This window comes from Chiloscyllium plagiosum, unplaced genomic scaffold, assembly GCF_037043375.1.
Source record: "Chiloscyllium plagiosum isolate Xiang-an unplaced genomic scaffold, Cpla_swu_hap1 HiC_scaffold_26, whole genome shotgun sequence".
Lineage (NCBI taxonomy): Eukaryota > Metazoa > Chordata > Chondrichthyes > Orectolobiformes > Hemiscylliidae > Chiloscyllium > Chiloscyllium plagiosum.
In genome coordinates, this window is record NW_028270164.1 from 12,127,499 (window position 1) to 12,151,211 (window position 23,713).

A 23,713-nucleotide genomic window follows, 5' to 3' on the forward strand; every position below is an offset into this window, starting at 1 on the left:
AAGTAACTTAGGTTAAGCTGGTGGGGGCTTTTGTGATGCAGTGGTAATGTCCCCACCTCTGAGCCAGGTCAGCCCAGATTCAAATCCCATGTGCTCCAGAAGTGTGTAAATTTAAAGATGGTTCCTCACATCTTGCAAGTTTTAAGTTCCCTAACCAGCAGAAACAACCCGACAACAATGACTCTGCCTAGCCCCTTCACCATCTTGTGTTTGACAATGAGACTGTTTTTTATTCCTCTACACTCCAGAGCAGGCGTATCCAATCTGCTCATCACAGGCGAGTCCTTCACACTGGGACTACATCTGTGAATCTTCATTGTACAGTCTCCAATGCAAGGGCTATCCTGATCTTAAATGTAGGTACCAAAAAAACACGTAGTATCCCAGACGTGGTCTCACCGAAACACTGTACAACGGTACCAAGAACTCTTCTGTCACTTTCTCAATTCCTCTGCAATGAATTTGTTTTTCTAATTAAGATGTTCAAGAACGTCAAGGGATTAGTTTCAGCTTAGACCCGAGAGACAGCATTGTGACCTGTAAATGTGCTATTTGATCCCTGTGCAAATATTAATGGATTTACAGCTGCTGGAACCACATATGTAAAATTACAACAGTAATTATAGAGATCATTTAATAAACCATAGCTTGATGGCTGGAAATTAGACAAACTGCAATGCCTCGAGCACCCAGGTTATTACTCATCACACAGTATCCAGAGATGCCTGCTAGGAATCTTCAATGTGTTTTCTTAGGGTGCAGCTGTGGTATGACAGTTGGCCCGAAAGGGTTAATCCATACAGTTTCACCCTGTCATATATATATATGTGCAGAAAGTGAGGATGCAGATGCTGGAGATCAGAGTTGAAAAGGGTGGCACTGAAAAAGCACAGCAGATCAGATACCATCCGAGTAGCAGGAGAATCAATGTTTTGGACATGTGCCCTTCAGCAACAGACCTTGGGAGGAGTCAGCCAGTTCCTCATCTGTTAGCTTTCGCTCTACAGTTAACAACCAAGTAACTTAGGTTAGAATAGTGGGGGGGGTCTTGTGATGCAGTGGTAATGTCCCTACCTCTGAGCCAGGTCAGCTCAGATTCAAATCCCATGTGTTCCAGAAGTGTGTAATAATACCTCTGAACAGGTTAATATAAAAAAAAGTAGGCTAGCTTGTTATCTTTTCAAAGACACATATGTTTTCTATTAGTGTGATGTGACTAACGGATATGAATGCAGCCTGTCCTTTACTACGCAATTAACCCTTGTTGTCATTAAGTAAGAGCCTCTTCTGCTGACTCTGATTGGAGGCTCATTCTTCACACTGAATAAGCCTAAGTCCTGAGACCAGTAAAAGCAAGATGGATTGCTGGCAGCATATCTAGGCAATAAAGACACATCACCCTCAGGTGTAAGCTGCAGGTATCTCCTCCTGGCACAGGTATCTCCTGCCTTTAAGGCAATGTGGAGCTGCAGGACATCCTCAACAATTGTACAAATTTCACTTGCTTTTTCTACTGAGGGGAAAAACAGAGACCCACTCAGCAGAAACGACAGTCTGGAGGGCAGAAAGGGAACAATGGGGAGAGGGATAGATGAGTATTTGCAATTGCCTCCAGCTCTATTGAATAAATGGAGTTCCACTGTGTCTCTACTCATCCCTTTAATCTCCATCACTTTCTTATCCAAGATTTGGAGATGCCGGTGTTGGACTGGGGTGTACAAAGTTAAAAATCACACAACACCAGGTTATAGTCGAACCGGGAACATTCCTCGTCACAATGGATGTTTCCGCACTCTACACCAGCATCCCCCACAATGATGGCATTGCGGCAACAACCTCAGTATTCAACACCAACAACTGCCAGTCTCCAAACACCATCTTACAACTCATCCGCTTTATCCTTGATCACAACGTCTTCACCTTTGACAACCAGTTCTTCATCCAGACACACGGATCAGCCATGGGGACCAAATTTGCACCCCAATATGCCAACATTTTTATGCACAGGTTCGAACAAGACTTCGTCTCTATGCAGGATCTCCAACCACATTATACACCAGGTACATTGATGACATTTTCTTCCTCTGGACCCATGGCGAGGAGTCACTGATAAAACTGCACAGTGACATCAACAAGTTTCACCCCACCATCAAATTCACAATGGACTACTCTCGATTATCTGTCTCATTCTTGGGCACATGCATCTCCATCAAGGATGGACACCTCAGCACCACACTCTACCGCAAACCCACAGACAACCTCACAATGCTACACTTCTCCAGCTTCCATCCAAAACATATTAAAACAGCCATCCCCTATGGACAAGCCCTACGCATACACCGGATCTGCTCAGATGAGGAGGAACGTGACGGACACCTGGAAGTACTCAGGGATGCCCTCACAAAAATGGGGTACGATGCCCAACTCATCGACCGCCAGTTCCGACGTGCCACAGCAAGGAACCGTAATGACCTCCTCAGGAGACAGACACATGCTGCAACAGACATTGTTCAGTATTTCCCAGGAGCTGAAAAATTACGCCATGTTCTTCGTGACCTGCAAAACATTATCAATGAGGATGAGGACCTCACCAAGACCTTCCCCAAACCTCCACTACTTGCCTTTAAACAACCGCCAAACCTCAAACAGATCATTGTTCGTAGCAAACTGCCCGACTCTCAGGACAACTCCATACAATCCTGACACGGTGGACGCTGCAAGACGTGTCAGAGTGTGGACATAGATACCACCATTACGTGTAGGGACACCTCCCACCTTGTACATGGCACGTACCCATGTGACTCAGCCAACTTTGCCTATCTTATATGTTGCAGGCAAGGATGCCTGGAGGCATGGTACATTGGGGAAACCGAGCAAAGGCTATGACAACGGATGAATGGGCACCGCACAACAATCAACAGACAGGAGGGTTCCCTCCCAGTTGGGGAACACTTCAGTGGTCCAGGACATTCAGCCTCGGACCTTCGGGTGACCATCATCCAAGGTGGACTTCGGGACAAGCAGCAGAGGCTGATAGCTAAGTTCGGTACCCATAGGAAGGGCTTCAACCATGTCACATTACATTGCACTATACAACACACACACACACACACACACACACACACACACACACACACACACACACACACACACACACACACACACACACACACACACACACACACACACACACACACACACACACACACACCCCTCACAGACTTAAGACACTCTGCACTCACTACACACACACATACACTTTCTCACACTCACAACCCCCAACCCAGACAGACACACACACACAGACAGACAAAGACCCACATGCACACATATATTTTGTGGGGTGAATTTGTACTTGCAGGGTTACTTTGTACTTTGCTCAAAAACTGCATGCATTCATGTAGAACTCCGTTATCTCACTTTTTAGATTAGAATCAATCTAAACATTGTGGCATAGACAGAGAGCACAGGGGGCCAACACCTTCAACATATTGTCTAGCTATCACCATTGTTAACAGCTAACCCGAGAATGCAACTTTTTAAAGAAAGGTTTTGTGATTTACACATGAAAGAAGTGAAACTGTCATGATATTCTAACAGATGAAAGACTTAACAGACAATCAATTTTTCAATGTATAATTTCAGTTACATCACACTGTAAATTTTTGCTATAAATTCTGTGTGTTAGGATTGAGTCCTCCACTATCACCTGATGAAGGAGCGACACTCCAAAAGCAAGTGAGCTTCCAATTAAACCTGTTGGACTATAACCTGGTGTTGTGTGATTTTTAACTTTCTTATCCAAGGCAGCTTGTAAATGTATTGGAGGCGATTTAGAGAAGCTTTGCGAGACTAATACCTGAAACGGGTGGGTTCGCTTATGAGGAAAGGTTGGTCAGACTAGGGCTTGTATCAGCAGGGAGTTAGAGGTGTAATAGACGTCTTGATTGAAACAGTTAAGAGCCAGAGAGGTTTTGACAGGGAGTATGTGGAGAGCATGTTTCTTGTGGCAAAATTGAGAAACAGAGGTGACTGTTGTAAAATAGAGGATCACTGATTCTAGACAGAGATAAAGAGAGGGTTATGAGTCTTAGAATATTTTTAAGGTTGATGTAGATAGAGTGTGATTACTATGTGGGCAAAAGGTTATTGGGGGTAGGCAAGAATGTGGAATAGTCAGATCCATTAAGGGTCTTATTGATCGGCAGACCAGATCGAAGGGTTGGATGGTCTACTCCTGCCCCCAATTTGTCTGTGTATTCATTTATTACTCTTGTAATATTCCACTGGGTCATGAAGTTCTTTCAGTTACTAGCAATGATTTTGGGAAAGGAGATAATTCTGTCCATCTCTCACTTGTTTTTGTTCCATCATTTGTCGTTGCCCTCTCACTTTGGACAGGTTCTGTTGATTGTTCTGAAAGGATGTCACTCCATCTAAGCTCAGTTACATCAGAGTGATTGCCCAGCCCAGGGCTCAACCCCTCTCAATCTCTTCTAATGCCAACGGACCCATGCTCCAAGGAAAGAATTCACATTTCAATAACACCTTTCTTTATCTCAGATGGTTCATAGCTAATGGAATACTGTTCAAGAATTGTCAGTGTTGCGATGTGGATAAAAATATCAGCCAATCTGCACACAGCAAGATCCCATAAATGGCAGTGACACTAATGATCAGGTCATATTCTTTAGGTTGATCAGAGCACGGATCAGAATTTTCTTTCTCCCCTTCAAATGGCACCAAAGGCCTCAGATTAATGGCTTATCTGAAAGATGGCAGCCACGGCTTTACCTTAACATCTCACTTCAGTACCAGATGGTCAATCTCCACCACATACTCAAGTCTCTGGAAAGTGGCTGAAGCCACAGCATCTGGCTTGAAGATGAGTGTGTGACCCACTGTCTGATGGTTACCATCCAGCAGGAACCAGTCCAGAGATGGAACTACCCTCTACTGACTAGGTGCACATCTATATTCCTCAATCATCACCATGTGAAACACAGCAACTCAATGTATGTCACAGCTTTTGGTGAGATTATACTCTGTTTACAACGGCTGATGGATTTGCCTGTCCAACAGCAATCACTTCACTTCAAAAGTTAATTATCGCCTCTGCAGCACTTTGCAATGTTATTGAAAGGTGTATGAAGGAGGTGGATAAATACAAGGCTTTGTACTTCACATACAAAAGGATTAAACTTCCATTCACAGCAGCAGTACATTGTCTGACAGAACCAGCCTTGTCGATGGAAAGATTTGGTATCCATGGCAGAGGAGGTGTTGTCTCTGCAAAAGGTTACACCTATAGATAAACAAGGTAAGACAAATATCTCCCTTCAAAGCCATGGGTAAAAATGTTCACACCCATTATATAACGCATGGATTAGATGCTGATGATAACATTTATTGCACTAGTTGATCATTTATATACACTGCACCTAGTCAGAGCACAAGACCTTCCTTGTAACATGATGCTGTATTTATTTAGGGTTAGCCATGACTCTGTTATTAAGACTCTTCATCCAGGCAGAGAGAACAGTATCTGAGTCCCAGTCCAGTACTGTGCATAAAAATCAGACTAACAGTCCTGTACAACACTCAGAGGTTTCTTCAGGTGAGACATTAAACCAATGAGTCATTAAATGGCTCTGATGAATGTAAAAGATTCCATGGCAATATTTCAAAAGAAAAGCAGTGTTGTTCTCCCTGGCAATTTGGTCAATATTTATCCCGAAACAACATCACAAACTGGTCAGTAATGTTGCTGGGTTGTGAGATTTTATTGCTGGCTCCTGCCTTTCCTACATTACAAACCTCAAGAATACTACTATGCCTGTAAAGTCCTTTGGGAAATCCTGAGGTCATGAAAGGCACTACATAGATGTAAGTTCTTCCCTTCTTCATTGGGATTATTGCTGAATCTGTCACACCCATCCTCGGGGAGCTAAGAGTTGCTGAATTGTCATCTGACTGCATTAACCCTTTTATTATATTATTTGTAAAGAGCTAGGAACCATTTATTATGTGAGCATATATCCTAAGGTGCTGCATTTACTGCTGCATTACTGTCATGTGCCAAAATACAATGTATTAGTCTTTCAGCCACATGGAGAGTTGCAATTATACACTTTATGAAGTTTCAGCATTGTGAGTATGAAATAGTTTTTCCTAACGTATAAGAACCAGATGAAATATCACCAAACAAATCTACATCCAATGTCAATAGAAACTCAATTCAACATTCTCACTGACTGGAACCCAACCCCTCTGCATCACTACTGAACACAATACCCATTATGTGATCAGAATAGGAACTGAGAAGATTCTGTTTTTGATCAATTCTGAGCCCTACTGGAGAAGACTACACATTGGAAAGATTAGGATTTCCAATATAGCAGACAGCACAGAAGGCAAGGAAACAGTAAACCTTGTGAACAGCACAGACCAGTTGGACTCATGGTCCAGTATAACCAGTACATTCATTTCCAAGTACAGTTGGTTCTGATATAACACGATAGTTCCATTCCCATGCGATCTCATGTTATAAGAAAAAACAGTGCCACCTAAACTAATGGGGCCAGAATCGTGTTACAGCCAATTCAGGTAAGGAAAGTCTGTGTTCTACAAACAATGGTCTAAATTCTTCAATCGCGTTAAAGCCAGTTTGTGTTGAAGAAACATGTGTTATAGCAGAACGAACTGTATTACTGTTTTTTCTTTCTCTCAATGACTCTTTCAATTCAAGCACGGTGAACTATTCTCACGGAGCTAAAGAAGCTAAACAGTGTGCTATGCATGATCAACAGGCTCACACAGGGGAGCTCCATTTGACTAATGCCCCCAGAGCATAACATACTCTCCAGGTTCACAGTTTCCTGGGCAAGAAACAATGTCTTCTATACGCTTGTGCTATCTCAACATTTCCCAAACAGGTGCTGTCTTACCCAAGATCTTGCTGATGCTGGAGTTGTGCATATCAGGATAAGTCTGAAGAATCTTCCGTCGCTCATCCTTGGCCCATACCATGAAGGCATTCATTGGTCGCTTGATGTGTTCATGGTTGCTGCCACCTCTGGTCTCGTAGCCTTTTGATCCTGCCAGAGTCAGGTTTCCTGATGCAAACAGATACATTAGTGAATGACTCAGAATACCAGAGGGCTTTTATTAACAGCATTGTGACAGGGTGATAAAAACAATGCATTCTCTCAAATAGAAACATTAACATGACACACAAATCAAGAAAGCATAAAGAGTGGAATTTAACCTCACACCCATTGCCTGGAGTGAAATCAAAATGGCTACTCACTGCACCTCAGTGATTCCTATTGGAAGAAACATTATTGTGTTACACACCTTCAGAGTCATTGCAGCTGTTAAAATCTTCGTTCCCACTTGCTGCTTTCCCGTCATCTCCTTGTTTCACAAGAGATGACTCTGTAACTCTCGAATCCTGAAAAGGCAGGACATTTGCAGAGGTTAAAGTTAACAACTTGAGGAATAGTTAACCGTGACGGTAAATTATAACAGGAAGACAGTGACGCATTTATGGACAAAGCAAAGAAAATCCATCAACAGCACCACAGTTACGCAGCGGAACCCCTTCAGGCATAAATCTTGTTCAATGCATAACATATTTAAGGTTAGGGAGAGGACACTACTCATTATCAACCTTGCATTTCATTACTTTAACCATTTAGTTTGTAAACAAAAAAATCTTCAGATTAAAAAATACTTGTGGAAATTTAAGCCCTATATTCTCAAAGGAAATGCACTGAGTTTTTTTAATTTAAGGGATGTGGGCTTTGCTGACAGGGTCAGTGTTTATTGGCCAACCATGCTGGTCTTTAACTCAATGACTTACTAAGCTATTTCAGAGGGTTGTTAAGAATCAATCACTTTGCCCTGTGTCTGGACTCACACGGAGGCCAGACCAGGTAAAAGGGCAGATTTCCTTCCCTAAAGGGCATTAACGAACTAGATAGGTTTTTTTACGACAATCAATGATGATTTAATAGTCACCATCACTGAATTTAGCTTCATGTTCCACATTCTTACGAATAAGGTTGAAATTCCACTAACCTCGGTTTAAACACTGTGTCCTAATAGCATTAGCCTTGGGCCTCAAATCTAGTGGCATTACCACTGTGCTTGTACCCTATAATGAAAGGAACTGTCCCTTGTCTACAGGAGGCTAGAGGCTTTGATTCTGATACTTATTAAATTAGACTAGATTCCCTACAGTGTGGAAACAGGCCATTTGGCCCAATAAGTCCACACCGACCCTCCGAAGAGTAACCACACCCAGACCCATTCCTCTACATATACCCCTGACTAATGCACTATGGGCAAATTAGCATGGCCAATTCACCTGACCTGCACATCTTTGGATTATGGGAGGAAACTCACGCAGACACATGGAGAATGTGCAAACTCCAAAAAGACAGTCACCCAAGGGTGGGTATAATGTGTGTATAAGCACCGTGTCTTTATATTTTCCTGTATTTTTAATTATGAACTGAAATGGGAAAAGAACTGTTTTAAAGCTAAGGGCTACTGCACATTTTTGAAAGTAAGTAACCTGGTGCTCAGTGAAGTTACTGTTTACACAGCTGCTGGTTCCAAGAGGAATAGGGAAAGGTGCACATGAGCTGGAACCAAGAATGTGTACAAATGGAAGCCTGCTAGCAACAAATAACTGATTGATCTGTGAACTACTGACAAGTTACTGAAGCCAAAGGCCTGCTGCCTGCCGACAGTGATGTGATTGGCTCACAGCATGGGCCTAGGAACAAGACAGGGCGAAGCTGTTAAGATTTCCACCAGCTTTGGGGCTCGTTCTTCTTTGCCGTAAAAGCCTATTTAAACCTGAAGACAACCAGTTTAATTTGCCTTAAGCAGTTGCTAAAAGCTATCAGTGATTATTTGTAAGCGCAAACCAGCCACACTGTGCCTTGTGCCAAACCAGGGAAAGCATCTGGTGATGGAAGATTGAAAAGCGGTGTTCTGATACAGTGGCACAAGTCATTGCGCAGGAATGTCCCTGTGAACAGGGACCATTTAACACTTTCCCAGTTTTAACCTCTATCAATAACACCCAGATCTTTGTGTGTGTGTGTGTTTGCGGGCTGTGTGTGTGCATGGATAATTATTTATCTGTAGCTGGAATCTATTTGTTTGCAATATATAAGAATTATTGTTAAGTACAAAACCCAGACCATGCTCTTTGTCGACCTGGGTTGAAAGGACAGGTGAATTGGGAAACTTCGCGTATTTCTTTAAATCTTTAACTTCTGTGACAACTGTGAACGTACATGTAGGCTAGATCAAGTAAAAATATCAGATGTTCTCCAGTGACCTATCCCAGGAAATGATGACACAGTATCACACTGCAAGGGAGAGGGACTGAGTCCCAGGGGTTAGAGAACATGATACGCCCAGGGTGAGAGAAGGCTGAGCATTGAGGAGTAAGGGTCTAGAGAGAGAGAGCCTAGCTAGGTGTAGACCCAGAAGCTGGAGGTATAGTGATAATGTTTACTGGAACAGGAACCTAGAGGCAAATTGTCTGGTGATATGTGTTCAAATCTTAGCAGAGCAGTTTGTTAAATTCAATTTTTTTTTAAAATCAATCATTCACAGGATGCAGGTGTCTCTAACTAGGCTAGTATTTATTACCCATTTCTAATTGCTCAGAGGGCAGAATCAACCACACTGCTGTGGGTCTGGAGTCAAATGTAGGCCAGCCCAGGCAAAGATGGCAGATTCTTTCCCTAAAAGACATGAGTGAACCAGGTGAGTTTTTCTAACGATGAACATGAATATCATTAGATTTTTAATTCCAGATGTTTCTTGACTTCAAATTCCACATCTGCCAGTATGGTATTTAAACACGGTCCACATGATATTGCCTGGCTCTCTGGATTAATAGTCTAGCGATAATACCACTCAGCCACTGCCTCCCCTTAGTTTTATAAATCTGGCATTGAAACCACATCATGGGGTTGGGTGACCATGAATCTATCAGCAATTCTTCACTAATCTTCCTTTAGGACAGGAAATCTGCTATGCCTGTTTGGGCTGCATGTAACTCCAGACCCATAGCTATGTGATCGATCCGTAACTGCCCTCTGAAATGCGAGCCACAAGGGCAATTAGGGATGGGCAGCAAATGCTGACCTCGCCAGTGACAGCCATATTCCATGAAAGAATCAAATCAATGCAGAACACAGTCCACAGAAAACTGCAGCCAGGTGCGTAGAACAGAGTGGATCAAGATAGCAAAGCCAAGGTTACAGGGGACACCCAACTACAGAGCAGATTCTGAACAAGCACCAAAGAAAGCAGGCTTCCATCCTTGTGTCATCAACAGCGAGCAATCCATCTGCTGGTGGAACCACCATCTATGCCATTGTTAGCTCTCGGCTCAATGACACCAGCGGTAGTCCTAAACCTAACCTTCAGAGGTCATCCAAACTCTGCTGCCTGTATCCTAACTTGCATGAACCCCATTCACCCATCACCCCAACGGCTGACCAATATGGTCAGATTGGGAACCAATGTCTAAGTTTTAAAGTGCTCCCTGGTCACTCTTCCTCATCTCGAACAGTCCCAGAATGACCTCTACTCCCTCAACTCCAGCCTCTCAAGCTTCCCCAGTTTTAACTGGTCGACTTTTAGCAATCACCTCTTTGGCTTCCTGGGTCCCAAATCTCTCGGCCTCTTTCCTGCTCACCTCCACCAAAATATGCTTTACAAATATTGGGTGGAAAATAATACCCTCCCCCACCGTTTGGTGGTGGAGGGTGGGCTGAAGGGTGTAGGGTCAGGAACTTGTTTTTTCGCTTGCCTTGGACCGCTGAATCTTGCAAGTGGACTTTGCTCCATTTTTGATCAAGTTCATGACAGGAAGCCTCATAAATGTTCTTCCCACCCCATTGCCAAGTGAGGAATTTAAATTAATGCCATTGTCGACTCGTAACTGCCCTTGGAAATGGCCCCAGGAAGTCACTCAGTTCAAGGGTTCGTGGAGATGGGCAACAGTTCTGGTCTCCCTGCTTTAGGAAAGATGTTGTGAAACTTGAAAGGGTTCAGAAAAGATTTACAAGGATGTTGCCAGGGATGGAGGATTTGAGCTATAGGGAGAGGTTGAATAGGTTTGGGCTGTTTTCCCTGGAGCGTTGGAGGCTGAGGGGTGACCATATAGAGGTTTATAGAATCATGAGGGGCCTGTTGAGGATAAATTGGCAAAGTCTTTTCCCTGGGGTGGGTGAGTCCAGAACTAGAGGACAGAGGTTTATAGTGAGAGGAGAAAAATATAAAAGGGGCCTAAGGGGCAACATTTTCACGCAGAGGGTGGCATGTGTATGGAATGAGCTGCCAGAGCAAGTGGTGGAGGCTGGTACAATTGCAGCATTTTAGAGGCATCTGGATGGGTTTATGGATAGGAAGGGTTTAGAGGGATATGGGCCAAGTGCTGGCAAATGGGCCTAGATTAGGTTAGGATATCTGATCAGCATGGACCAATTTCCATGCTTTACATCTCTATGACTCTATAACTCAATGAATTTCACTACTTGGGTGAAGAGGCAAGAGATTTGAACACACAAACTTCACTCTAACACTGACCTTGTCTTTCCTGCTATTATTTACAGCTGGACCATCCACAGCCCGACTCTTCCCGAGAAAGATCTGCTTTGGACTCTGCATGACCTTCCCGATGGTGTCCTGCTCAATGGCATAACCTAGAGAACACAAGACAAAACAAATATTGAACTGAGGGCAATTCATGGCCAGATGTTTCATTCTGCCAACATAAAAAGGTAAACATTGTAAAATCGGAGACAAAGAGCCTCACTCCTCAACAACAGCTTCAGAGGCAGAGGTTTCTGGATGTCAAGTGAAAGATTGGGTTTCGATCGAGGTGGATGGAAGGATGCTCCTGGTGAAGAAATACTCCTGAGCATTAGTCAGTGGGACATGCAGGAAAGTGGAAGTATATGGATGGTTGTGAGGAACAAGAGCAGGTTCAGTCAGGGAACTCTCCTGCATGGTCTCATGTGGCAAAAATGAGCAATATGCCGGTGAACTTTCTCAACTCCAGTGGATCTACAGCAGTTGGAAGCAGGCCATCAGAAAGGGACATCGGGAATGTTGACAGAAACTAAGGGAAAGCAATGACCTAGTGGTATCGTTGCTGGACTGTTAACCCAGAGACCCAGTTAATGTTCTGAGGACCCATATTTGAATCCTGCCATGGCAGATGGGAGAATTTGAATTCAACAACATCTGTGATCAAGAGTCTAATGATGACCGTGAATCCATTGTCAATTGTCGGGAAAAACCCATCTGATTCACTCATGTCCTTTAGGGAAGGAATCTGCCATCCTTACCTGGTCTGGCTTACTTGTGACTCCACACCCACAGCAATGTGGTTGACTTTTAACTGCCCTCTGGGTAATTAGGAATGGGCAATAAATATTGACCGAGCCAAATATGTCCACGTCCCGTGAATAAATGTTTTAAAATTGGAAGTGGCAAGAGAAAGCCTGCTGGGATTTAGTAATGCACTCTCCATTTTACTGAACTTGCGGCCTGGAATTATCATCGAGAGATGGGTGTTCAAATCGCACCATGGCAGTTTGAGAATCTGAACAAAGTTTACAACAAAATATCTACAAGTTAGTACTGATAAATGTGATCATAAACCCATTGGACTGTTGTGAAAGTCCAATCATTCACTAATGTCTTTTAGAGTGTGATTGGAACCAACAGGGATTACCAAGTCTTGTTGGTATGTGACCACAGCCTCATACTGGCTGACTATTAACTGCATCCAAATCTCAACATTGAGTTGCGTCAACTTTACTATCACTGGGCCATGAAGGCAACCACTCAACTAGTTCCTCAGTGCAGGTCGGGGGAAATAAATTTTGGCTTTGCCAGTGTAACTACACATTCCAAGAATGACTTTGTTTTCAAAAGAGTGAAAATTGAAAATATCACAATAACTTAGAATGCCATGAAATAACAAACAGTTTTCATCATCAGTATCAGTAATAAACATCAACAAAGATATGTCTCATCAATCATGAGGACAGGATGAATGGTCAACATCTTTTCTCTGGGGTGGGAAAGGTATAGTTTGAAGGTGAGAGAGAAAAGATTTAGAAGGGACTTAAGGAGCAATCTTTCATGCAGAGTGTGGTGCTGTATGGAATAGGCTGCCAGAGGAAGTGGTGGAGGCTGGTACATTTACACCATTTAAGAGGCATGTGGGCCAGGAGTTGGCAAATGGGACTAGATTGTTTTAGGATATCTGGTCGGCATGGATGAGTTGGGTCAAAGGGTCTGTTTCCGTGCTGTACATCTGTATGATTTTATGATTCTAATTATTTAAGTAACCTTTTACAACAAATCTTTCAGTAAAGGTAAGGCAAATTGCAGAATGAGCTGAGGAGGCAGAAGGGGCTAAAAATCTAAGGAAGAATTTTGAAAGATACATTAGGAGAGTCATACAGCACAGAAACAGACCCTTCGCTCCAACCCATCCATGCAGACCAAGTTTCCCAAACTAAAACTAGCCCCATTTGCCTTTGTTTGACCCATATCCCTCTAAACCCTGTCCAAATGCCTTTTAAAAGTTCTAACTGGATCTGCATCTACCACTTCCTCTGGCAGTTCATTCCACATACAAACCACCCTCTGTGTGAAAAGTTACCCCTAAAGTCCCTTTTAAAATATTTCTCTACTCATCTTAAAATTGCGCTCTCTAGTTTTGATCTCCCCCACCTTAGGGAAAGTACCTTTGCTATTCTCCTTATCTATGCCCCTCATGGTTTCATAAACCTCTAAGGTTACCCCTCAATGTCCTACGCTCTTCGCTCCCTCTGTCAATCTGCTCAAGAGTCTCACAGTCCTCCTTCCCAAATTCTGTACCTATGTCTTCCTTCTCCTGAGTGAAGATAGGTGTCAAGTGTTCATTTAAAACTCCTTGGGTTTATGTGCCATCAGGGCTCGAGGAGTCTGGAAGAATTAACAAGGAAGATTGCTTTCATCATCGCCCTACTCTGATGATGCCTCACACTGTGAAGGAACACCCGGATCTCAAAAGATCCTCCTCAGAGCAGCTGAAGCAATGCCCATTACAGTAGGACTGTAATGAGTTGTACTGAGTTGCTAACATGTTCAACACAACAGCCTCTTCTTGTTTCACAAGCTTTCCTCCTCCACATGAGTAGGGCCTTACTCTAAAGTACCAGTAAAGCAAAGCTACCCTACTGGTAAGTAATAGCACAAAGAGCCTCCTGCACCACAGCAGTCAGGATCGCTGACAGGACACAGTTTGAACAGGACAGGAAATATTTGTCTGCTGTTGGAGGAGCTTGCTATGTTTCTAATAATATCAACAGAATAAGCAACAACATAAAATACTCTATCCAATTGGCTTTAAAAGCAAGGTTAAAACGTAAAAATGAACAGTTACTGACCCCAGTGATTCCTCCAGAAAACGTCTTTACTTATCATTTCTATTGAAGAAAGGCAGTTGAAAAGGAGAGTTAGTACCCTATGAAACACAGAGATCTGATCTCATCCCGACCAACATATCATCGCCTCAGTCAGGTACAAAGACACAGCTACCCATTGCTAAGTGCTGGTCAGTTGTACACACATCTGCCTTTAGCATGGTTGAAGGTAGCTACATGGGTTAGATAATTGGTGCAATGATTCAGAAACAGAATGTTTATGAACAGTTTTTCAAAACAGCTGATGTTTTTATCATACGCATCAAAACCTTTCTGTGGGAGGAATGTTCCCCCTATGCACAATGATAAAAGGACTGGTTTACCCATTTAAATTACAAGCAGCGCATTGAGAAAATCACCTCTCCTTCTATTAGTGACAATTTCAAAATGCACAAAGCAATGGGATGTGGATCAATGGTTGTAAGCCCCTATACCCAGACTGTTAAGTTTCCGATATGCCAATGCATGCTGTCTGCCATGAGAAAACAAAGTTTGGAAGGCCATTTCAGGGGACAATTAAGAGTCACCCAGAGACGGATAAGAGGAATGAATGAACCAGATGGGTTTTTGCAACAATTGATAACAGTTCTCATAGTTGCCGTTACTGAGACTAGCCTTGGAATTCCGGATTTTCTTGAGTTTAAATTCTATCAGATGTCTTGGTGGGATTTATGCTCCAACAGCTTTACTCTCAGCCTCTGTATTTCTAGTCTAGTGACACCAGAATATCATCTCTGGTTGTTTGAAGGCTACTGCTGTGTTTCCCTGGTTGGTTGTATATTTTATATGTTTCAGAGCAATGCAGAGATAGAGATATTTCTAATTGTGCAACAGATTTATCATAGAGTCCCTACAGTGTGCAAATAGGCCCTTCGGCCCAACAAGTTCACACCGACCTTCCGAAGAGTAATCCACCCAGACCCATTCCCCTATCCTATTATGCTACATTTACCCCTGACGAATGCACCTAACCTCACACATCCCTGAACACTACGGGCAATTTAGCATGGCCAAATCACCTAACCTGCACATCTTTGAATTGTGGGAGGAACCAGTGAGCCACTGGGCCACCTTTATTTAAAGTGTTTGAAATGTCTCAAAATGCCTGTACTCATGTTTATCCCTGCTTTGGCATCTTGTAGCAGCTGTTTAGTTTAGCCACATCAGCACCCAGGCTGAACCAACCAAGCAGAGTGAGCATAGATCAAATACAACATAAATGAAAGGCTGAACTGTATTTAGAGGTTATGTGGGAATTCACCAGAGAGCAGATGAGATAGCCAAGAATGCAAATGAGTTTCGAGGGTTGGTGTGGATTTGTTGGGCTGAATGACCTGCTTCCACACTGTAGAGAATCTAATCTAAATCCCAATGATTGAGATAAAGAAATTCCTTTGTGAGTGGATGGCACGGTGGCTAGCATTGCTGCCTCACAACACCAGGGTCCCAGGTTTGATTCCAGCCTCAGGTGACTGTCTGTGTGGAGTTTGCACATTCTCCCTGTGTCTGCACTGGTTTCCTCCCATAGTCCAAAGTTGTGCAGGCCAGGTGAATTGGCCAAGCTAAATTGCTCAGTGCTAGGTGCATTAGTCAGAGGGAAATGGGTTTGGGTGGGTTACTCTTCAGAGGGTTGGTGTGGACTGGTTGGGCTGAAGGGCCTGTTTCCACACTGTAGGGAATCTAATCTAATCTAATAGAAGTCGACCAGGGGGTGATTCATTAAAATGGTAAAAGCCTTTAGATTTTGGTTAGATAATAAAACAGGACTTTCAAGAAATGGTAAAAATGAGATTTTTGTCATTCCAAAAGGAAAAGACGAAGATCTGGACTGGGATCATGAAGGAGTTGGAGATCCTGTGAATGAGGGTATGTGAACTAAAAGACACTTATATCGGTAAAGCATCTCAGTATATGCGAATGAGGGATTTCCCATGTTATCTCGATGTAGTTCAGTGAAAATTTGTGACAAATTATCTATCAAATCAAACCTTTTGAAACTGCCGTGTATAAAACTAACCCTCTCTGTACTGCACTCACATTTCTGTCCTAGGTCTATTGCGATATTCCAGTAAAGTTCAGTGCACAAGGAGTGGCATCTCATTTTCCATTTGTATACTCTAAGTGTTTCACAGTGCAGATAATGTACAAAAGGAGGATAATCTGCCCATCATGCTGTATCAGCTTGCTGGAAGTGCATCATTACTGAGTGCCAATCCTCTACTTTCTCCCCATTTCCTTTATAATTTCTGGACTCAACACGTAGTTCTCTGTTTTGTTTCCCCTGCCAACTTTTTATGTTACTTTCAGCAGAGCTGGCCTATTTTCTGCCTTTAACATCTTCTCTGGCTGGCTCTCTCTCTTCCTCTACCATGTTCCCTTTGCCCTTTGCTATGAGACATTGGTGATCTTTAACCTTCCCCTAGACCCCTTCCTTCCTAATCCCCACATTTTATTACAGCAAAAAAAACCATCACCTTTCCAACTCTCTCTTCAGTTCTGAAGAAGGGTCATACTGGACCTGAAATGTTAACTGTTTCTCCCTCCACAGATGCAATTGGGCCTAGTGAGTCATTCCAGTATTTTCAGTTTTACTGCAGTTTAAAGTTGCAACTTCACACAGGAAAGCAATATCATTTGTGTAAACACATCTCAAAAGATGTTTTCCAAAGCCAAAGTTTTGAACAAGCCAGTAGAATGTGTGCAGTTTACAGGAACCATTTTATAATGGAATCCTTGGTATGAATCAAATTAGATGATCAAGTTTGCCAAAAGACTGCCCTTCTGAAAGGTTACACTCAGCAGATGATGCAACTTTCTCGTGCTCTCTCCTCATTCTTTTTTGTTGCAGAAGATATAATTTGAACAATCGATATGCAGGTATTTGAAACACATGTTTTGTTTAAATCAAATCATTGTAGCAATTTCTATCCTGTTTGGATCAAAGAGCTTTTAAGAACAACTAAGTGTTTTGAAGGAACAACTGGATCGTTTGGAGATATTTCAGATCGGATGGAAGAGCAGGGAATGTCAAAGGGTAGAAGTTGGCCAAAGGCAAATTTGCTAAGAGACAGGAACTGCCTGATGTTGGTTAGATGCTTGATTGTGGTGGGATATTGGTTCTACAAGCAGTGACAGTCATCCTTTTATTATCCACTGTGGCTCAGTTGTTAGCACTGCTTTCTCACGGCACCATGGACCCGGGTTCAATTGCAGCCTCAGGTGACTGTCTGTTTGGAATATGCACATTTTCCCAGTATCCTCATGGGATTCCTCCCTCTAGTCCAAAAGATGTGCAGTTTAGGTGGATTGGCCATGCTAAATTGCCTCATAGTGTCCAAGGATGTGTCGGTGGGGTGGATTTGCCATGATGAATGCGGGGATAGGGTGAGTCTGGGTGGGATGCTCTTTGGAGGTCGATGCAGATTCATTGGGCTGAATGGCCTCTTTTTGCACTTGTCGTGAGTTAGCGTAATAGAGGTCAACAGGCCTTTTGACCACACCATCAAGAGACAAAGCGTCTGGCTGAATGTTCCTCATTAGTCAGCAATGGGTAGGAGCAGTTTGCTTTCCAGGCAGCACCAATGAGCAACCATCAACAGCAGCCGAACCATGTAGAGCTGTGTAAGTCTGCCCTTACCTCTAGTTAACAAGGAGGTTGGTGTGCTGGATTGTAACTCTGCTGGGATCACAAAGCTTGATGGGGAGGGTCCTCTTCTGAGTTTAGCCTGCGGAGGTGAGGGGGATTTTGACGGGTCTGTACCTTTAGTTTTCGACGTCAAATTCAATGGCTGAGAAGCCTCCTCCTTAAAAAAGGGAGAGAGAATTAAGTGCGAATTTCCAACAAAGCCACAAGCTTTCGCACAAACATTCTGGAGATGGAGAATGTCAAAGATGACAATAAAAACATCTTAATAAATTAAGGATAATCTCTCTAAAGTTGAGAATCTCTCTCTAATCAGCAAATTCTACTCCACCTTCCCTTGATTAAAGTCACCCTATCAATGATTTTCACATTTAAAATCGATGATTATTAGTAACCAGACTACAACAACAGGCCGACTGTATAGAACATTTGGGAAACAGCTGGTAAGTAGATCCACAGACAGTGGAGGGGAATTGAGTGTATTAGCATTCAAAATATTACTTTGGACATTTGTGGGGACTCTGGGAATAGGGGAGTTTGATTTTCAGTGAATTACCCCAGTTAGTGGTGATGCCAGTGAAACATTCTCAGCTTACCAAACTCCCTGGGTAATGTGAAAAAGCTGCAAAATTTGAAAAGATTCCTTTTGTCTGTAGCGAAGGGGTCCCTGCATTTCACTTGTATTCAGTATAAATGAGTGCCAATAGGAATGATTATCCTGAATCATTTGTTACTGTAGCTACTAGCACACGCTAGATTGTTCAGCAAGTACTGCCCGATCACAGGATTCCATTTTGTTTTTCTTGAAATGGGATTGTGAGCGAGGAAGTAGGTAACCACTTCCATACTTGAAAATCATAGGGTAGAAATCATGAATCAAAACAAAACCGCAGATTAAACCATGAATTAACACAAATAACAATTACAATGCAAACTTGTGTTTCTAATCAAATGTCTAGAGACCAAAGCAATTTACTCACATGGAGATAGTTCCCATGATGTTTTAATTAGGGCTTCATGAAAACAACATTGCTAGAGGCATTGATCTAATGTGAAGAATTCTTTTCAACAACAAAAGAACACAAAGTCCACTGTACACATCAGCAGTGGGAAATATTACTTCAATTGTACATGAATAGTTGTGACTGTTATTTTGAAAAACTGCTCAGCCATTCTAATGCAGCATTGACCCACAAAGTAAAGACAATGGAGATTTATTTTATTTATAGTCTGGAATTACTACTGGAGATGGGAATTCTGGTCAGACTAACAGAAGAGCCTCCTATGCTTCCTGAATCTTTCCGATTTATGTGAACACTGCTCTAATTTAGCACTTCGTCCAAGGCATGGAGCAAGGAATCTTAACTTCACCCTATTATACAGAAATGAGGATGCGGAGTAGGAATCTATAGAGATGTGACTAGATTCACACCTTTGTAGTGAATGGGGAGTTAATATTAACAAAAACAGAAATTGCTGGGAAAACTCAGCAGATCTGACAGCACCTTTGGACAGAAAGCAGAGTTAAGCCAGTGACCCTTTTTGAGACCTGTTGAGTTTTTCCAGAAATTTCTGTTTTTGTTTCTGATTTCCAGCATCCACAGTTCTTTCAGTTTTTTTAGGGAGTTAACAACAATTGCTTGAAAAGCCTATCAACCGATGAAGGAGCGTCGCTCCGAAAGCTAGTGTGCTTCCAATTAAACCTGTTGAACTATAACCTGGTGTTGTGTGATTTTTAAACTTTGTACACCCCAGTCCAAAACCGGCATCTCCAAATCTTGAAAAGCCCAGTTTCCTCGTTTTATTTTTCCCTGATCCACTGTGATGTTTGTGACAAACCTTCACTGCAAACTAGATTGTCTGGTCCCTCCAAGTGCAAATTCTACAGTGCACTCTTCTGAGGTATTTGGGGGCGTTGCATTCTGTTAAAGATACCAATCAATGTGAATGCTGTTGTTGTTGCAGTGTGCAAGGGAAACGAGTTACTCAGCACAACTTTCACACTACAATCTCAGACGTTGCGAACTCCAGAGCCAAATTCCATGTTATCCCTCTTCAATCGCAGCACGGATTGCCTACTGGACTCACATGTGTATGGGCAGGGCTTAGTCCTGGTGTCCTCCTGGCTGCTGGAGGGGTTGGCATCAGCTGCAGAGCATAGTCATCTGACGGTGTAGAAGAAACAAATATATAAATGCTGCAACTTTAAATATTGTAACGTTAGTCATCTTCTTACCCAGTCCCTAGAAATAGAGGAGACTTTCTTTCTTTAGGGTCCTGAAGTAGACAAACCTGGGTCTGCAAGCCCATCACTCCTATTGAATATAACGGAGTTAGATATTGAGATAGCAGACCACTGCTCACCATGCAAATAAAAACCATGAAGTTTCTCCCCTTTCTTCACTTCAATTTTCTCATTTGAGACCTTTTTTTGACAGAACTGACTGCTCCCAACATTTCACCAATGGGCCAGTTTAAACTGCTCAATCCCTATCCTCAGGCAATATCCCATTCTTGTCCGAACCAGTCACTGGATAACAGCCAAGAGCTCTTGCTGATATTCCTCGCTTGATTTATGACACAGAAAGAGGCCAATGGCCTATCATGCCTCTGCCAGCCAAAGATCCAGCCCAATTCCACTCTCCAGCTCTCAGTCTGTAGCCTTACAGGTAATGGCAGTGGACAGCCAAGTACTCCTTACAGTTGTAGAGCTGTACAGCGCAGAAACTGACCCTTCGGTCCAACTTGTCCATGCTGACCAGATGTCCTAAATAAATCCAGTCCCATTTATAGAGTCATAGATTTGTACAGCATGGAAACAGACCCTTCGGTCCAACCCATCCATGCCAGCCAGATATCCCAACCCAATCTAGTCCCACCTGCCAGCACCCAGTCCATATCTCTCCAAACCCTTCCTATTCGTATACCCATCCAGATGAGTTTTAAATGTTGCAATTGTACCAGCCTCCACCACTTCCTCTGGCATCTCATCCCTTACACACACCACCCTCTGTGTAAAAACGTTGCCTCTTCAGTCTCTTTTATATCTTTCCCCTCTCACCCTAAACCAATGCCCTCTAGTTCTGGACTCCCCGATCCCAGGGAAAAGATTTTGTCTATTTATCCTATCCACGCCCCTCATGATTTTGTAAACCTCTATAAGGTCACCCTCAGGCTCCGACGCTCCAGGGAAAACAGCCCCAGCCTGTTCAGCCTCTCCCCATAGCTCAAATCCTCCAACCCTGGCAACGTCCTTGCAAATCTTTTCTGAACCCTTTCAAGTTTCACAACATCTTTCCATTAGGAAAGAGACCAGAATTGCACGCAGTAGTCCAACAATGGCCTAACCAATGTCTGTACAGCCGCAACATGACCTCCCATCTCCTGTACTCAATACTCTGACCAATAAAGGAAAGCATACCACATGCCTTCTTCACTATCCTATCTACCTGCAACTCCACTTTCAAGGAGCTATGAACCTGCACTCCAAGGTCCCTTTGTTCAGCAACTCTCCCTAGGACCTTACCATTAAGTGTACCATTAAGTGTTAAGATTTGCTTTCCCAAAATGCAGCACCTTGCATTTATCTAAATTAAACTCCATCTGCCAATCCTCAGCCGATTGGCCCATCTGGTCAAGATCCCATTGTAATCTGAGGTAACCTTTTGTGCTGTCCACTACACCTCCAATTTTGGTGTCATCTGCAAACTTACTAACTGTACCTCTTATGCTCGAATCCAAATCATTTATATAAATGACAAAAAGTAGTGGACCCAGCACCGATCCTTGTGGCAATCCACTGGTCACAGGCCTCCAGTCTGAAAAACAACCCTCCACCACCACCCTCTGTCTTCTACCTTTGAGCCAGTTCTGTATCCAAATGGCTAGTTCTCCCTGTATTCTGTGAGATCTAACCTTGATAACCAGTCTCCCATGGGGAACCTTGTCGAATGCCTTACTGAAGTCCATATAGATCACATCTACTGCTCTGCCCTCATCAATCCTCTTTGTTACTTCTTCAAAAAACTCAATCAAGTTTGTGAGACATGATTTCCCACGCACATACCCATGTTGACTATCGTGAATCAGTCCTTTCCTTTCCAAATAAGTGTACATCGTGTCCCTCAGGATTCCCTCCAACAACTTGCCCACCACCGACGTCAGGCTCACTGGTCTTGTTGGCAATTGGCCCATATCTCTCTAAACCCTTCCTATTTATATACCCAATCAGGTGCCTTTTAAATGTTGTAATTGTACCAGCCTACACCACTTCCTCTAGCAGCTCATTCCATACACGCACCGCACTCTGCCTGAAAAGTTGCCCCTTGTGTCCTTTTTATATCTTTCTCTTCTCACCTTAAAATTATGCTCTCCAGTCTTGGACTCCCCCACCCCAGGGAAAAGACCTTGGCTATTCACCCTACCCATGCCCCTCATGGTTTTATAAACCTCTATAAGGTTACCCCTCAGCATCTGACGCTCCAGGGAAATTATCTCCAGGCTATTCAGCTCTCTCTATAGTTCAAACCCTCCAATCTCAGCTAATTCCTTGTAAATCTTTTCTGCACCCTTTCAAGTTTTACAACATCTTTCCTATAGCAGCGATATCAGAATTGAACATAGTATTCCAAAAGTGGCTTCAATGTCCTGTACAGCCACAACATGACCTCCCAACTCCTATATTCAATACTCTGACCAATTAAAGCAACTGTAACCAATACCTTCATCCCTACCCGATCTACTTGTGACTCCACTTCCAAGGAGCTATGACCCTGCTCGGCGAGGTCTCTTTGTTGGTCTTCCTTCACCCTTTTATAATAATTTCCAGATTCGCACTCTCCTCTATCTGAAAAATAAGTTGTCCTGAACTCCCCTTTAATCCTTTTGCTAATCTATGCTGACTGATTATTGACCTGTCACTGCATCCTCTGTCCCACTCTCTGGGAACAACAAAACAGGCAGGTTCTTCTCCAAATACAGAGGACCCAGGCTTGTAGCTATATCACCGAATCCTACCATGTCCAATCCCAACCGCTCGGCGGGGGACCCTGTTCAATGCACGGACAGCAGCTCACTAAAGAAAATGAGCAATAAATGCTGGACAGCCAGATATACCCACATCTCATTAGTGAATAAAAATTCTCTCATAATTTTGTAGTTCGCAATTATGCTTCCTCTCAGCCACCTCCAATCCAAACAGGGTAATCCCAGCTTTCCTCGCTGCCAAAATTGTCTAAATATGGCAACAACTCTGTCTGAAACCTTTCTGGCATTGATGCTGGAGTGCACTGGCCAAGGTTGTACACAGAAATAGAGTCATACAGCATGGAAACAGATCCTTTGGTCCAACTCGTCTGTGCCAACTAAGTTTCCCAAACTAATCTAGCTCCATTTGCCCCATATCCTTCTAAACCTTTTTTATCCATGTACCTACCTAAATGCCTTTTTAATGTTGTACCTGTATTTGCATCTACTACTTCCTCTGGCAGTTCATCCGGCACAGTGGCTCAGTGGCGAGCACTGCTGCCTCACAGCACCAGGGACCTGG

General features: G+C 43.1%; 1 protein-coding gene across 4 annotated transcripts in view; it reads right to left on the reverse strand.

The window, feature by feature from the left end:
• Positions 1-23,713, reverse strand: part of sox13 (SRY-box transcription factor 13) — a 188,608-nt gene that overhangs the window by 13,936 nt on the left and 150,959 nt on the right. For 3 of the 4 annotated variants that reach the window (XM_087973487.1, XM_043716425.2, XM_087973486.1), the window contains 6 exons: positions 20,254-20,330; positions 18,160-18,325; positions 14,487-14,525; positions 11,626-11,741; positions 7,357-7,453; positions 6,948-7,115 (listed from right to left, as the gene is read on the reverse strand). In XM_087973487.1, the coding sequence (XP_087829613.1) occupies positions 6,948-7,115; positions 7,357-7,453; positions 11,626-11,741; positions 14,487-14,525; positions 18,160-18,325; positions 20,254-20,330 (663 nt within the window). The remainder of the gene's footprint in view (positions 1-6,947; positions 7,116-7,356; positions 7,454-11,625; positions 11,742-14,486; positions 14,526-18,159; positions 18,326-20,253; positions 20,331-23,713) is intronic. The other variant, XM_087973488.1, reaches the window with a different exon arrangement.